Raw genomic sequence first — 14,911 nt, 5'->3', positions numbered from 1 at the left:
CTGGAGCTTTTTACCTAATTTCTTCAGAATTATGATTCACAGTTCAGATCCCGGAATACCAGACGCGGGCGACGTCTGCTGGTCACACCAATGTAAATGCAATCAGAGGTGCAAGAACATACTGGCTAGATATACAGTACAGACCAAAAGTTTGGAAACATTATTTTTAATGTTTTTTGAAAGAAGTTTCTTCTGCTCATCATAATCATGTGATAATGATCCTAATAGTTCAGCTTTGCATCACAGAAATAAATGATAATTTAAAGTATAATACATTTAAAAACAAATATTTTAAATTGTAATAATATATCACAATATTACATTTTTTTTTCTCTGTATTTTTGATCAAATAAATGCAGGCTTGATGAGCAGAAGAAACTTCTTTCAAAACATTAAAATAGTAATGTTTCCAAACTTTTGGTCTGTACTGTATGTATGTATATATGTATATGTATATATATATATATATATATATATATATATATATATATATATATATATATATATATATATATATATTTTTTTTTTTTTCATTTAAGTTTTTATTTTTCAGTATTTTGGGGGGTTTAAATGGAACAGGTGAAGGAAAATAGTAGCCAGAAAAAGGCAATGAATCCTTCAAAATCTTGTCCCTCATTATTCATTTATTAATATTAAAAAAAAAGAAAATTCTAAGCAATGCTTTAACAGCAGGCATATGGCCTTTTTTTTATTCATGAAATACATTATTGTTATTCATAATTTCTTTCAGAATGTACCCTGACCACTTCTTAGTGTATGCTGTGACCTTTCTGCTCCTGTTTCCTGGGTTTTATTCCTCCATGGCTGTGACGACCTTGCAGAGTTTTCGTGGCTGTGCGGTACGTGATTTTGCTTTCATGGCAAAGAAGCCAGGATGCAGGAGTCTGCGAATAAACACTGATGCATGCTGGGGCCGCTGCCACACCTGGGAGGTGACCAAACCCTGCAATATTCAACTTATTTATAGAAAATATGAGAACACGTGGTGAATAAGTATTTATTTCTGCGTGTTTTATATCACAGAGGCCAGTTCCAGAGCCGCCATATATCCAGAGGCACCACCGTGTCTGTACCTACAGCCGAACACGGCACCTGACAGCACGCTTACCAGGTTGTCGCCCTGGCATCTCCCCAATCTATCATTACCCTCAGGCCTTACAGTGTGACTGCACCTACTGCGCCTCAAACCACACAGAGTGTGAAACCTTTTAAAGGCAGACACACATACATTCATAATCTTCTTTGCTTATTATGTAAAAAAATTAATTTGTTATGTAAAATATTGTTATACATTAGATTTCACAAAAGATGTCACAATAAAACATACACAGAAAACATCATGTACTCCTTTATTTCAAAAGATTAGACAGATTTTGTGCAAACATCACCTTATAAATATACATTGCGTAAGATACATTCTTTATGTCATTAGGTGGCACCGACATTAGAAAAGTGATTTGTATTTGAACTAGAGAGTATCTGATGCTATTTGCCTTTTTTTATATTGCATTGCTTTATGTAGCTATTTGCTTCCTGTCTTTACACCACACTGGAGAACATTTCACTCATGCTGTTTCAAACTGTGTCGTCTTAGAACTTTAGATACAAGATCAAAAGAAAGGAGATTATTGTATTAAACTGTATAAAAGTTTGAGGGCGGAAATGTTTTTGAAAGAAAATCTCTTAAGCTCACGAGGGCAGCGGTTAGCAGAAACAGTAATATTGTTAAATATTACAATTTTAAATAATATTTTTAAAATATATTTTAAAATGTCATTTATTTATGTGACAAGGAAGCTGAATTTTTAGCAGACTCCAGCGTCACATGATCCTTCAGAAATCATTCTAATATGCTCATTTGGTGCTCAAGAAATACTTTGTATTATCAATTTTGAAAACAGTTGTGCTGCCTGATATTTTTGTGGAAGTTGTTTTTTTATTTGATAAATAGAAAGTTTAAAATAAGAACATTTATTTGAAATAGTTTTTATTTAATTTTTTTTATAAATGCAAAATATTTTACTGTCACTTGTGATCAGTTTAATGCATCCTTGCTGAATACAAGTATTAAATCTTTACTGACCCCAAATTTTTCAATGGTAGAATATCGGTATGTAAATCACAAGTAAAATAAAAACAAGCAAATAAACAAACAAACTGCATAGTTTAGTCTTGTCCAGTAGCCTACTGCATGAGTGTCACGTTCTTCACGTGGGATCTCAGTAACGGGATTTGTGGCACATGTTGCACCGACAGGCACGCGCAGTCAAGATCTCGATATCATCATGATGACGGCCTCCAGGACAGTGCAGACGAACTTTTATCTGAGAAAAGACCGAAGGAACAACATGTTATCTTAAATAAATTATTCCAATTCTCTTGAACAATTCTGACAATGTATTCTGAAACGATTCACCTAATAGAATAAAATAGATTGTTATTGCATGACTGGGCCGGTGGAAATTATGTCCAGAAATCCACAGAGGACCAGAACCATTAAAGTCTTTAGTCATAATGGTTCATAATTGGTTCTTCTGATGTAAAATAGGTCTTCGTAATATAACAATGGTTAGTTGTATGGTGACAGTGCTGTACCTTGGCATCCTTGCTAATGGTGCAGCAGCGGGAAGCAGACGTTATGTTGCGCGTGAAGTTTGACGCCAGCAGCACAGAGTAGCGCGAGGGGAACGCGCTGGACTCACAGTAGCCCACGCACGCGTACACCAGCTGAGTTCCTCGACAGGTCCCTCGCTTGTCTGTACGTATGGTCACGTTGAATGCTGTGTGTAGACAGAGGAATAAATCAGTACTTTTTTTCACAAGAGGGATTGCTTCATAAAAATGCGGTCGTTTCCACTCACGGTAAAGGTGGCAGCCAGGGGTCAGGGCTGGAAAACTCCAGCTAGGCATCAGCAACAGCAGCAGAAGCATAGGCAGCAGCAGCACTGCCAGATCAGATGTCACACAGCGGAACATGGTGATGTTACCTGCAAGAGTGACAACAATCCAAGAGGATTCACTCCAGAAATACCACTACAGTAATTTTGTTGTTATACACTCTTTCCTAAACTGGACCAGTGGCGGAATCCGAGGTCAACCAAATGACACATCTTTTCATCTTTTAGTGATTCGTGACTTATACCGTTTAAATAAACATTTAAGTCATTTGGCCCTTCACAAGAATAATTTCTGTGAGAACTGACCAGACTTTCCTGACTATTGTCCTGGGAGTTCATTATTGGGAGTTGTCAAAATAATCTGAAAATTAATCTGCCACTTTCCCCATCACAGTGTGTGTGAAGGTTTCCATGCCGTAAACGGGTTTATATTTATTTATTAGTAACTACATTTTATTATCACCGGATGTGTCTCTTTCACCGGGTAATATGTGAAACTATTCAGAACAATTATGAAATTGTGTGTGTGTGTTTTTTTTTTTTACCAATATAATCAGAATATAAATGTAGCCTACGCTGGATTTAGTTGTCTTTCTTTCTTTCTTTTTATATTTTAACACATAAATAACTGTACTTGGATAATTCTATTTTGATAGACACTTTCTTTTTGTTTTTTGCCTTTACAAAACTGCACACACATACAGTCCATGAATATATGGTAAAAAGAATATATATATATATATATATATATATATATATATATATATATATATATATATATATATATATATAAGGCAAAAAAAGAAAGAAGGTGTCTATTTATAGTAAATTTACTTGAACAAAATACATCTACATTTTAAATATCTGTCCAACAATCTACATGCATGAAAGTACACACAGATCAAATTATAATTGTTTAAAGCAAAGAGTGTGAAGCTTGCTTTTGCTGCTGTTGAACGGACTGATGGATGGATAGTTAAATTAAAATAATTATACTTCCCCTCAGGGAAAAGTCTCAGAAATAACTTTCATTTACAGCATAAATATTAGGTAATAGAGAACTCAGCATTACAGCTACATTAATATCTCATACAAAGACATCCACATTACATTTATAATAATCAGACTTCAAGTGAAAAAGGCAAAGTTGTACCTGTAGATGTGGATACTGCTTCAAAGTGTGTTCAGATGAGATGCTGACCTCAGACAGGTGTGCAGGTGTGAAGTTCTCTCTCACAGGGCACATATATGTAGTGCAGGTAGAACTGAGCCCTCAGCTTCCAGCATAGTCACACCCACTTACCAGTGTGTCTTCGTGCATGAGGATGTGGAGAACCGGACCCTCCCCACTGCAATTATTCCAATGTTTTTCTGTATTTGCTGTTGTTCCCTTTCCCATCCCATTTCTTTTCATGTTGCCTAACTTTATAACCCTTTGCACGTGATTTCATCTCTCGTGCTCTGGTCTTTGCCATGCATGATATGGCCACATCATCTTAAAACATACTGCTTTAGGTCTGTAAAACCATGCACAATATCTGAAAAATTCATGTGAATATGAAGACTGCATGACAACAATATATATATATATATATATATATATATATATAAAAACAAATATAGATATTTTGAAATATTCCCATATTTCAGTGATGAATTGGATATTTGGACCACATTAAATTGAAAATTATGCATGCCCATTAATTGCAGAGACCAATACTCCAGATATTGTGTCAACACAGCTGTTATATACAGTATTAAATTGAATTTCTGGACATCTTATTCTAAAATTTACCTAAACATTTATTTATATTTGCACGTTTAAACAAGTTTCATTTTGGGTGATATTTAAAACTGTTGTGAGAAGTCAAAATGGTAAAGAAATACATTTCTGGTAAAGACTTTTTTTTTCTTTTGATTTTTCCTCAACACATTCTTTCAAAAACGCAGATTCATTCAGAAACTAAACACCACTGTGCTCCTCAACGACATGCAAATGCTCTGTTGTGCCTTTGTTCGGAACTTATTTAGAGCATAAACAGATATTATCATCAAATTATCATTATCAATATTATCAGATTACGAATACAATTTAAATCACTTTATATATGTAATCACTCAAAATGTGTGATGGCAAAGCAAAATTTTCAGCAGCCATTCCTTTAGTCTTTGGTGTTACATGATATATAACATTTCTTATTTTTATCAGTTGAAAAGATTTGTGCTACAGAAACCATGATACTTTTTTTTTTGATGAATAGAAAGAATAATTTATTTTAAGAACATTTTGTACCAATGTCAGTCTTCACTGTTAATTTTGATCAACTGAATTATTCTTCCTGAATAGAAGCATTCATTAAAAAAAATGATGTGCATGTACAGTAAATGTTGTTGTTGATGCTGATGCCGTCATTGATCCTGATGCTATTTTAGTGTAAAGGCTAAATTGAAAGTCCTTTACAATGCATTCCTGGGTGCTGACTATACTAGCAAACTACTATTAATCCATTCACTTTCTAACACGCACAATTCATTATGTCATTGGAAAAGGAATGGATGACATAATTCCACATCCTCTCAACCCACCTCCCCACAACACACACGTTCAGCATGATTCATACTTCAAGGTCTCCAGGGTTTTTATCACAGAATGGAGTGTAATTATAAAAAGATATTAAGATTTATACAGGGGCAGCCTTTTAAAAAGTTTGATTGACACAAAGGTTTAAAGGTCGAGATATTAATATAATCAGCTCACAAATGAAAACGTGAGGCCATGCCCTCTCCTGTTGTTTTGGCAGCTGCTATAAAGTGCAAGCGGATGTATTAATAATCTAATTCTTCATGACTCTACTGGTTTCCAAGTTACAGCGATACGTAAACTAAGTTAGAAGTCTTTGACAGATACAGGAGATCTTCAACTAATTCTTTGCTGATCCTGTAATCATTTGCAAAGGCAGTCAGAAGCAGGTGTGGATTTTGAGACAAGAGGATCGGGCGTGTATAGCCTTGGCCGATGACCTCACCTTCTTGAGAGTGGTCTGCCACACACACACTCAATTTAGTGAACGCTGCAACAACACGCACACACTCAGACACACAGAAACACAAAAAAAGCCAACAAAACTCGCTGTTCTAACGACCCTATTCAGGTGAATGCACATAAAAGAACATACAATGTAATTTCAGGCTTACTGATGGTGACATGCAGCAAAAGGAATTTTCACCCAAAGCAACCGTTTAAAATATTAGTATATATTTGAAACTCTCATACGAACACAGTTAAAACGAAACGTTTTGAAGAATTACACAAACAGAATGCACCAACAGCACAAACGAACCAAGTGCTATTGAAAACCTTGAAGAAGCTTAAAATGTAAACAGCTTTTTCTTTCTTCTCTGTAAGTGTAAAGGAGCGATGGTTTGGATTTTTTAATTTGCAGGACTCTTACGGAAGAACAGAGAGAAGGGGAACAGCGAGCTGTGAAAACATTATGAAGAACATGCAGAAATTAAGTCCATTCTGAGTTTTCAATCTGAGAGCTTTATGCAGATGCATACACTTCAATATCTCACCTGGCCATTCTAGTGATGATCCCAGTGTTCTGTCCAGCTGTTGAATTTGGGTCAGGACTTTCAGGGGCAGCTAAACAATGTGTTAAAAACCAATTTAAGATTAAAAATCATTAGATTTTACTTCAACAGTTTCAATCAATGATAAGTAACTTAGTTCAATGTTTGCACCAGTCACTTACAGATTCTACTGATGTCTTTGTCAATAAATAAGCTTGATTGTCATTCGTTTGAGAATTCTGAGTAAATGTTGTGTAAAAAAAGATTTCATTTCAGCTAGTTTTAGTACATCTCATTTGCTAGTATAAACTAATTTAGTCTGTGCCATTGGCCACCCAGCTTTCTAGATACATTAGCATTGGTCATTGAAAGCCCATATCAGTTGACAACTAACATTTCTGATTACTTGTAGTGAAAGTACTGGTTCACCCCAAAATTTTGTCATCATTTACTCACCTTCAGAGTTAATGGTAGCCCTTGACTTACATAGTAGTCAGTGGTTACCGTCAACTGTTTGATTACTAACATTCTTCACAACATCTTCTTTTGTGCATACAGGATTGGATTGGAAGAGGGTAGGTAAATAATGACAGAATTTTCATTTATGGGTGAATTATCCCATTAAACTTAAAAAAGGGAAGTGATTTGTTGACTAATAACAGAAAATTCAAAATGTTTACTTGGGTTGGATCACTAATATAATAGGAAAGACACTCATATATTGAATAAGGAATTTACCATCATGCACATTTGGTGCTGGAAGACAAGTCACATGTGAATCAGCATGAACCTACAACAGAATAAAAATGAGAGAGAGAAATCAAGAACATACCAATGATGGATGTGCTTACAAATGAAAAGTACCTGAAACAGGTTTTTTATTTTTATCAGCTTCTATAATTAACATAATGGAGTAGTTATGCCACCCGAATGAGCTAATATGTCAGATTGTGCACCCTGCAGGGGCAATTAAAATGATTTACAATTGAGACAGTGTGTGTGTGTAAGTGATGGAGAGAAAAACTGGCTCCCCAAAACACAGACGTTCATCCACTCACCTTACTGCCACAAACCATCTCTTCTGCACCACTGGCCGAGGAAGGGGACTCCCTGAAAGAAAGAAAGATTTATTTGTTCTCTATTTTTGACATATCCAATTCCTGTTCCCTATTCCAGCACATTTAACATAAAAACAAAAGACCTGTTTTAGGCAAGTCTGCAAGCGTATGAGCCTGAGGGCTTGCACAAATACACACAAATTTCCTATGAAAAGACATCTATTTTTGATACTGCAGTAGGTGAGTTGTGTAAACTCCACCGAATTACTGGAGTCCTCGCCAGAATGAACCAACATCGCCCACCACAAACAAAATGAGGACATGACGGAATTAAAAGTACATGTCAAATTCTGTTCTCCGCTGGCTTATTGATTTGTGCATCTCTGTCTATGCGGAGGAATTGGATGTTATTTTAACAGCTAAATTATTATTCTCTGCGTGCAGATTGAGTGACAGCTTCATTGAGATGGCGCCCCATGCTCAGGCTCCTCCGCTCTGCTGTTTCATAACTGCTGCATGTGACTCAACATCTCATCACTCGGGTCAGCAATCTTATCAGCTTATCAACTGAAAACAAAGTGGAAAATCCCACAAATGTCTCCTTGTGTCTATCTGACAGCAAGGTCCCATGAAAAGTATTTTTAAACACCATCCTCTAATTATATGGCTTGGTTTCATCATCCCTCCGAATGGCCTTTTAAATGATTGGCATCTGTTTACTGTATATGAGTCATGCGATGAAGTTTGGGCCTGTTCTATTGTTGTATTATGTTGCATCGTGACATTATACATTCAGCTAGAATTTTAAAGAAGTACAGAAATGACACTACAAGTGTTGGAATAAAAATAACTAAATACACTTTGAGGGAAAGACAGATTTGCAGGGGTGAAGGAAAAGACTTCACACTGATTTATTACAGCACACCAACACACTTACTGAAAGCACACTGGGTTTTGCTTAGTATATTTGTGTTGGTTCATAGTGCCCTCTTCTGGATGATCCATTGCAGTAGATTGGTCGGTCCTCATTGGCTCACTAGTACACAGTGGACTTTTCAATATAGACTGTTTCTCCTGTGGGCATTTACATTTACTTTCATTTAACAACATAACTTAAATTAACAACATAACAACAATTAACAACATAACTTAAGAAATTAATAATTAACAAAAGACACTCACCGGTGTGTTCCAGGCATTGGTATTTTTCACTGCTGAACAAGAGTCAAAGTTCATTTAAAGCATGTGTCACAGTGAAAAGGTGAAAATGAGAGGACTCCCACCTGCATATGGAAAGGCTGGTTCACGATACTCCACATACAGCGTGATAAGGAAGGGGTACGGAGACAGTTTTACACCCTCTTTCATGAACTTCATTTTGGACACTTGTTCCCATTTACTTTTGTCTGTAAGAGTGGTGTGTTGTCAAGGGAAGTAATGGTCCATTATTTGTATGAATAGTAGTTATCACCTTTAGTTTAACTGATTCTGAATGCAACAGCAGTTCAGTTTTTATTAAAATGACAAACATTTAAAAAAGAAGAGTCAAAGTCAAGACTCCTTAAGTTCTATCATACAATTAAAGGGATAGTTCAGTAAAACATTCTGATGAACATTAAAAATGTTATTTACAAATTGTCTTAGCATTGTTTCCCATAAAATGGAAGTTAAAGGTAATCAGAACTGTCTGGGCCCTGACTTTCTTCAAAATGTCAAAAGAAAGATAACAGCTCTACAGGTTTGGAATGACAATTTCATTTTTGGGTCTAAGTTATATTCAGAGAAGCATACAGGGAAAAATGTTGAAATGCTGGGTGGTGAAGGGGTGAAGACCATCCAGGTTTGCAAGTACCGCACGCACAGCATTCTGCAAAACAAAATCAAATCGGGAATGAAAGCTTCCCAAGGTTTATGAAATCAAATCCAAAATGATAATCCTGGTCATAACAAACCTCCAGCTCCTCACTGACTAGCGCTCCATACAGCATTTCTTCCTCATGAACGCTATAAAAGACAATGTCCAAATCAGATATATAGAGAAATTACCTCTTTTTGTAACCAATATCAAAAGGTAGACTATATTGTAAAGGTAAAGGTATATTGTAAAGGTAGAAATCTTAAAGGTATTCAAAATAATATAACATACTGTATGGGCCTGCATGCTCATAGTATAAAAAAAATAAAATAAGCTTGTATGGTCTTGCCTGCTCATGTCTCCTCTTCTGATCTTGAATTTGAAGACTTGTTGTCCAGCCTGAAAAAATCTGGTCTCAGGCACAGGGAAGGAAAAGGCCTGGATTGACATTGTTACTCTTTTGAGTATAAATGGAAGCTTCACTGGAAAATGAATTAAACAAGAAGTATCTTATTACCAATATGATAAATGCATGTTTTATGTTTATATGTGTAGTCCTACATTTGACAGAAATCCAGATTACTAAACAACTCAAGCTTGCTAGGACAAATTATCAATTCCCTGAGTTTCTGTCATTTATAAAACCAACAAAGAACCGTTTATTTATTTTTTTTATGTATAAATAGAAATTGCATTTTTAATAAACATCCAGAGGCAGAAGTATAAGTTACCGTAACACCTCAAGTATTTCGCGCCAACTGTTTTAGAACGTTGTAAAAAAGAGCACGGTTCTGTCAGGCGCTGTCAGCGTTCCCGCCCTCAGGTCATGAAGACCTACTCTGATTGGTCAAAAGCGACTTCCACTGAGACGCAAGATGTTCCGCCCTTTTCTGTCACATGATGAAGTTAGGTTGAGCAGTGACATAGATAAGACTGTATGGGAAAGTTTATCGCTCGTTACAAGTAGAATGTAGATAAATTCGTATTGTTATTTACAGATTATTGAACCTTGAACGTGTTGAATTCACTGGCGCCTGTTTGTTTTTTCATTTTCAAAAAACCTGCAGGGTGAGTTTACGTCTCTGTTACTCCAGTTTATCATCTCAATGAATAATTTAATATATTACTCTTAATGCACATGCTTCGACACTTCTTTATGCACTACAGCTTTTCTCCAAATGACTGACTCTCAGCCACATGTACTTCTCAACACTGGGACTCGGATGCCACTGTTGGGACTGGGCACTTTCCGTTTGCAGGGTCAAGAGGACACTTCTAATGCTGTAGATGCAGCTTTGACAGCTGGTTATCGTGCTTTTGACACTGCGGCAGTGTACCATAATGAAGCACAATTAGGTCATGCGCTCCGTTGTCTGCTGCCCAAATACGGCCTATCTCGAGAAGATGTTTTTATTACTAGTAAACTGGGTCCCAAAGATCAGGGGTCCAAAGCCAGAGTTGGTTGCCTGAGGAGCCTGGAGCAATTGGGATTGGGCTACATTGACCTTTATCTTATTCATTGGCCAGGTACTCAGGGGCTTCCAGCGGGGGATAAACGAAACGCTGAAAACCGTGCTCAGAGCTGGACAGTCTTGGAGGAGTTCTATTCAGAAGGAAAATTTCGGGCCATTGGGGTGTCTAATTACACAGAAGAGCACATGCAGGAGCTACTGAAGAGCTGTAAAGTGCCTCCAGCAGTTCTTCAGGTGGAGTTCCACCCAAAGCTGGTTCAAAAGGACCTGAGGGCACTTTGCAAGAAAAGAGAGGTGTGTTTTCAGGCATACTCCTCTCTTGGAACAGGGCTTCTACTATCAGACCATGTGGTTCTGGATTTAGCAAAAAAGTATGGAAGGACATCAGCCCAAGTGTTGCTGAGGTGGGCCATACAACAGAACATTCCAGTACTGCCAAAATCACGTCAACCAGAACGTGTGGAGGAGAATGGGCGTCTGTTTGACTTTGAGATTAGCGAGGAGGATGTGGAAAAGCTCTCTGCTCTTGACTGCGGGGAGAAGTTCTGCTGGGATCCAACACATGTGTCTTAAAGACAACTCATTGACAAAAAAATGTAGGCTTACCGAAATTCCAAGGTTGTTCAGATTTACAAATTGACATCCCACGGAATAAACTAAATGGCTCTTTATTTCATGGTTTATTTCATTCAGATCTAAGATGGCACCGTCGGCCTGCTTCCTACATTTCACTGCTTGTTGTATGTCATATAACTTGTACGTGACAAATAAAATCTTGAATCTAGCTTTACTTTATCTTTTGCTTGACCATTTGAAAAGGAACTATGAGAGATGTTCTGATGCAAACAGTATATTAAACCAGAATAACAGTTTGTAATAGTGTCAGGATTGTTTTTATAAGCCAAATGTCCAAGTTCAACCTCTTTTAACAATTTGCACCTCACATAAAACAAAAGAGTGGTAAAGTAAAGAACTGCAGTTTGACTTTTCAGAGAGAAGTAAGAACAATCTTGATGAAAGTGATTTATTCATTTCTTAATTGGTTATATTGGTTACAAACAATAACATCACAAAAAAATGTTGTTTTTAATTAATAGAAAAGTTACTAGGAATTGAAAATCAGTTATGTTCAAGTAATACCAGTAATCTTTGATTATGTCCCCTGGTCTTTTGGGTGTTTAGAATCATTCTTGTTTTTAAGCGTTTGTGCTTATTAGTTATAGAATCTTCCAGATTTGTATGACTCAAGAGATCGTAATAAAGAAAAAGGACTCTTCAAAGTGGCCAAAGTCCCTTACAGTAAAAACAGATTTTATTTACAGCTGACTGTCTAAAGATATTGTAAAAAAAATCCTTCAACAGATAATGTATAATAAAATAACTTCAATGTCTTTTGATCTCATCTGAATATGAAAACCAATGCGGCAAAGTGAGAGGAAGTGTATGATTTGATCAAGCTGAAATCTAGCTGTCTCACATTCATTAATATTCCCAGAGCTCAAGGAAAATTTGAGACTCTCCGGTTTTGTCATTTTTTTTGTGGGCTAGCACATGCCAGTGGAAACCAATTATGCTTTTCCAAAGTCAAGAGTCCCAGTGCAGTTCATGAAAAAGTTTTAAAACCAGTCAATGGAATAATTCCTTCTCTTCACAGCAGTGCATCCTTTTCTTCTGTCACCAATTGTTATGTACAGTAGTCGTCTTTTCTTTCTTCTTCCATCATTCACTGTCAGTCACTCTGCAGGGCGTGACTCGGCATCAGACTCTTTGTGACTCCAAAGGAAGGCCAACCAGCTGGGGGACTGCCGCATCTGACGTGCTGTTCCTGCGCTCTTCACCCTCTTCATCTGTAAGATAAGATATAAGATAAGAAAATCCTTAACATTTTCCATTGCTTAATAAAGCCCGTTTGCTTGCTTCAGTGAAAGTATAACGTGCCTAATGTTTTCGACTCGTACATTACACGTCACACCCTGATGTCACGTGTCATTACGGGATCTTTACGGGCTGTGTGTGAAAGCACGCACATATCCCGGGTCATCACTGGCAGTGTGAAAGTGCAAAATCTAGCGACCAAGGAACAATTGCCGGAACACTTTACCTGTGTATTTGCCGGAATGGCAGTGTGAAAGGGGCTTAAGTAGGTTAAACAGTTTTAATTTGCCTTGCATGTTGATCACTATTCTTAGTGTAACTAGGTTCCCTTACCCCTTTATCAAGGAGGATGTCAAACTCATCACTCATTCTCCTTAGCTGTTGGCCATATTTCTTAGCTGCCCACAAAGCAGGAGGAGCCGAGCGAGATCTTGGCCTGAAAGGATCACTTCCAACCAAATCGCCTTCATCTGCTGCCTCCAGCAGGTTTTCATCATTCATGGAAAGATACCGTTGTCTCCCTTGTTGTTCTCCTACAATGACATTTAATACTGAATGACACCTGATCAGATCAGACCTTACGTTAGAATATATTTAAAGTATCTCTTAATGTGAAATAAATTGGATTCATTATTGGTTTTAAAAGAAAAACCAATGCCACCACAGAGTGCCTCTGAATGCATAACACTCTTGTATTTGCTTGTAATTGTGGTCTGCTGCACTGTGTATCCGGGATACAACAGAAATGACATGTGTTCTTGTAACTATCCTACAGGCCCTTGAGACTGACTCACCTTTCACTTTATCAGGCACAGGGAGATACTGCTTTTTCTGTGGCGATCCACTGTTATTTTTCATCTGGCCTGATTCCTCACGGTCTTCCGATGTCTCGGTCTCTGACTCATTGTCAGAGATACTGAACATATGTTCCATGATTAAACTGCAAGTTAAAAGAAAAACTTGATTAATTACATTTCCATTTATGCACATTTTTAAATATACTGTTTAAGTAAATGGAAACATATCGCAGTTTGTGTGTTATTTCACATTTTGAAATGGTTTATCCTCAAACAGATCAACTAAAAGAGGAGTCAGGATCAACAATATATCCTCACAAGCTACTGGTAAAGATGAGGCAAACATTGCAATACTGCTTGATTAATGTAGGCAACACTGTTGCGCAGTGTTTCTCTCTTGAGCCACCACCACAAAAACAAAACAAAGAGACAGACTTTCTCGACGCGATCGTTTATAGTGAAAAATGACCACAAACATATTTCTTATTGCTAGTTTCAAAGAAATAACCTGCATTATCCGCCAACAAAGATAACAATAACAGTATAACTAATACAAGTTTTTTAAAATTTAGTTATGCAAATGCTAATTACTTATGCTTATCGAGTTACGTATTATGATGCCAACCATAATTATAAAATATTAAGAGATTGTAATCTCAAACGGTCACACACAAAAACGGGGATCAAAAGGAAACTTGTTTACAACTTTGAGGCTCAGTACTACCTCAAACCCTTAAAAAGAGGTTGTACCATCTGACAACCGCGGACTGATAACTTTTTTTTAAAGTTTCAGCCCTACTTTGTAGTGTTTTCAAATGTCAAATTTTAAATTGTATAAGTTTGATTAGTAATATTTAAACTATCGAGTTACCCACCGATTTTTGGAGTCTGTCGGCGTACCTCGTACAGTCTTCCGGGTAATCTGGGTCTGTTTAGGACCGTCTCTGTTTGGATTCCTGTTGCGGTCCTGACACGCACCCGTGCTGTGCGGAGTAGAAGCGCACCACAAATCATCTGTGCAGGACACGGGGTGAAGAAATTCATTGTTAACCACACAGCGTTGTTGTATTTAAACGTTTCAGCCCTAATAAAAATAAAGAAAACCCATTTTAAAATAATGGACCCTAATATAAATAAATATGACTTTTTTCTAATAATTTTTAAATTAATAATTCATAATTGTGGAAATTTTATTTTCGTTTATCAGGAGCGTGGGAAGTTAAAGAGTTTTTTTTATTTCAGAAATTATGTCAGCCAATAGTGGCATTGAAAATAAAAGCTTTTATGAAAATGAATGCGATAATGATTCAATACATTAATTGGAATAATAAGAAACAATTCTGCGCTAGTTATTTATGACTGG

The 14,911-nt window shown here is 36.7% G+C and overlaps 4 protein-coding genes across 7 annotated transcripts; 1 reads left to right on the top strand and 3 right to left on the bottom strand.

The window, feature by feature from the left end:
• Nucleotides 1-2,055: 2,055 nt before the first annotated feature.
• LOC113105841 (glycoprotein hormone subunit alpha 2) lies at nucleotides 2,056-4,194 on the bottom strand. Its single transcript, XM_026267191.1, has 4 exons — nucleotides 4,072-4,194; nucleotides 2,883-3,008; nucleotides 2,617-2,801; nucleotides 2,056-2,345 (listed from the first exon to the last, which is right to left on the bottom strand). The coding sequence occupies exons 2-4, from the start codon at nucleotides 2,995-2,997 to the stop codon at nucleotides 2,241-2,243; spliced, it is 405 nt and encodes a 134-aa protein (XP_026122976.1). The 5' UTR covers nucleotides 2,998-3,008; nucleotides 4,072-4,194; the 3' UTR covers nucleotides 2,056-2,240.
• Nucleotides 4,195-6,028: 1,834 nt separating this feature from the next.
• majin (membrane anchored junction protein) lies at nucleotides 6,029-10,232 on the bottom strand. Of its 4 annotated transcripts, XR_003292406.1 has the most exons (12): nucleotides 10,136-10,232; nucleotides 9,754-9,886; nucleotides 9,502-9,553; nucleotides 9,341-9,416; nucleotides 8,833-8,955; nucleotides 8,732-8,763; nucleotides 8,487-8,623; nucleotides 7,550-7,601; nucleotides 7,230-7,281; nucleotides 6,674-6,730; nucleotides 6,495-6,564; nucleotides 6,381-6,399 (listed from the first exon to the last, which is right to left on the bottom strand). XR_003292406.1 is itself a non-coding variant. In XM_026267185.1 (11 exons), exons 2-11 carry the CDS (start codon nucleotides 9,852-9,854, stop codon nucleotides 6,351-6,353), a joined length of 744 nt encoding a protein of 247 aa, XP_026122970.1. In that variant the 5' UTR covers nucleotides 9,855-9,886; nucleotides 10,144-10,227; the 3' UTR covers nucleotides 6,029-6,350. The 4 variants fall into 4 exon arrangements, 3 of the variants coding, with proteins under 3 accessions (XP_026122970.1, XP_026122969.1, XP_026122971.1); XM_026267185.1 differs by lacking the exon at nucleotides 6,674-6,730 and having other exon boundaries at nucleotides 6,029-6,399; nucleotides 10,144-10,227; XM_026267184.1 differs by lacking the exon at nucleotides 6,674-6,730 and having other exon boundaries at nucleotides 6,031-6,399.
• Nucleotides 10,233-10,309: 77 nt separating this feature from the next.
• On the top strand, nucleotides 10,310-11,660 carry zgc:101765 (aldo/keto reductase). Its single transcript, XM_026267179.1, has 2 exons — nucleotides 10,310-10,472; nucleotides 10,572-11,660. The coding sequence occupies exon 2, from the start codon at nucleotides 10,583-10,585 to the stop codon at nucleotides 11,447-11,449; it is 867 nt and encodes a 288-aa protein (XP_026122964.1). The 5' UTR covers nucleotides 10,310-10,472; nucleotides 10,572-10,582; the 3' UTR covers nucleotides 11,450-11,660.
• A 226-nt stretch (nucleotides 11,661-11,886) lies between these two features.
• On the bottom strand, nucleotides 11,887-14,562 carry badb (BCL2 associated agonist of cell death b). Its single transcript, XM_026267190.1, has 4 exons — nucleotides 14,424-14,562; nucleotides 13,546-13,691; nucleotides 13,085-13,284; nucleotides 11,887-12,723 (listed from the first exon to the last, which is right to left on the bottom strand). Exons 2-4 carry the CDS (start codon nucleotides 13,682-13,684, stop codon nucleotides 12,610-12,612), a joined length of 453 nt encoding a protein of 150 aa, XP_026122975.1. The 5' UTR covers nucleotides 13,685-13,691; nucleotides 14,424-14,562; the 3' UTR covers nucleotides 11,887-12,609.
• Between the last annotated feature and the right edge of the window lie 349 nt (nucleotides 14,563-14,911).

This window comes from Carassius auratus, chromosome 7 (genome assembly GCF_003368295.1).
Source record: "Carassius auratus strain Wakin chromosome 7, ASM336829v1, whole genome shotgun sequence".
NCBI classification, from domain to species: Eukaryota; Metazoa; Chordata; class Actinopteri; order Cypriniformes; family Cyprinidae; genus Carassius; species Carassius auratus.
Note: the sequence above shows the minus strand (reverse complement) of the source record. Positions and strands in the feature narration are given on the sequence as shown.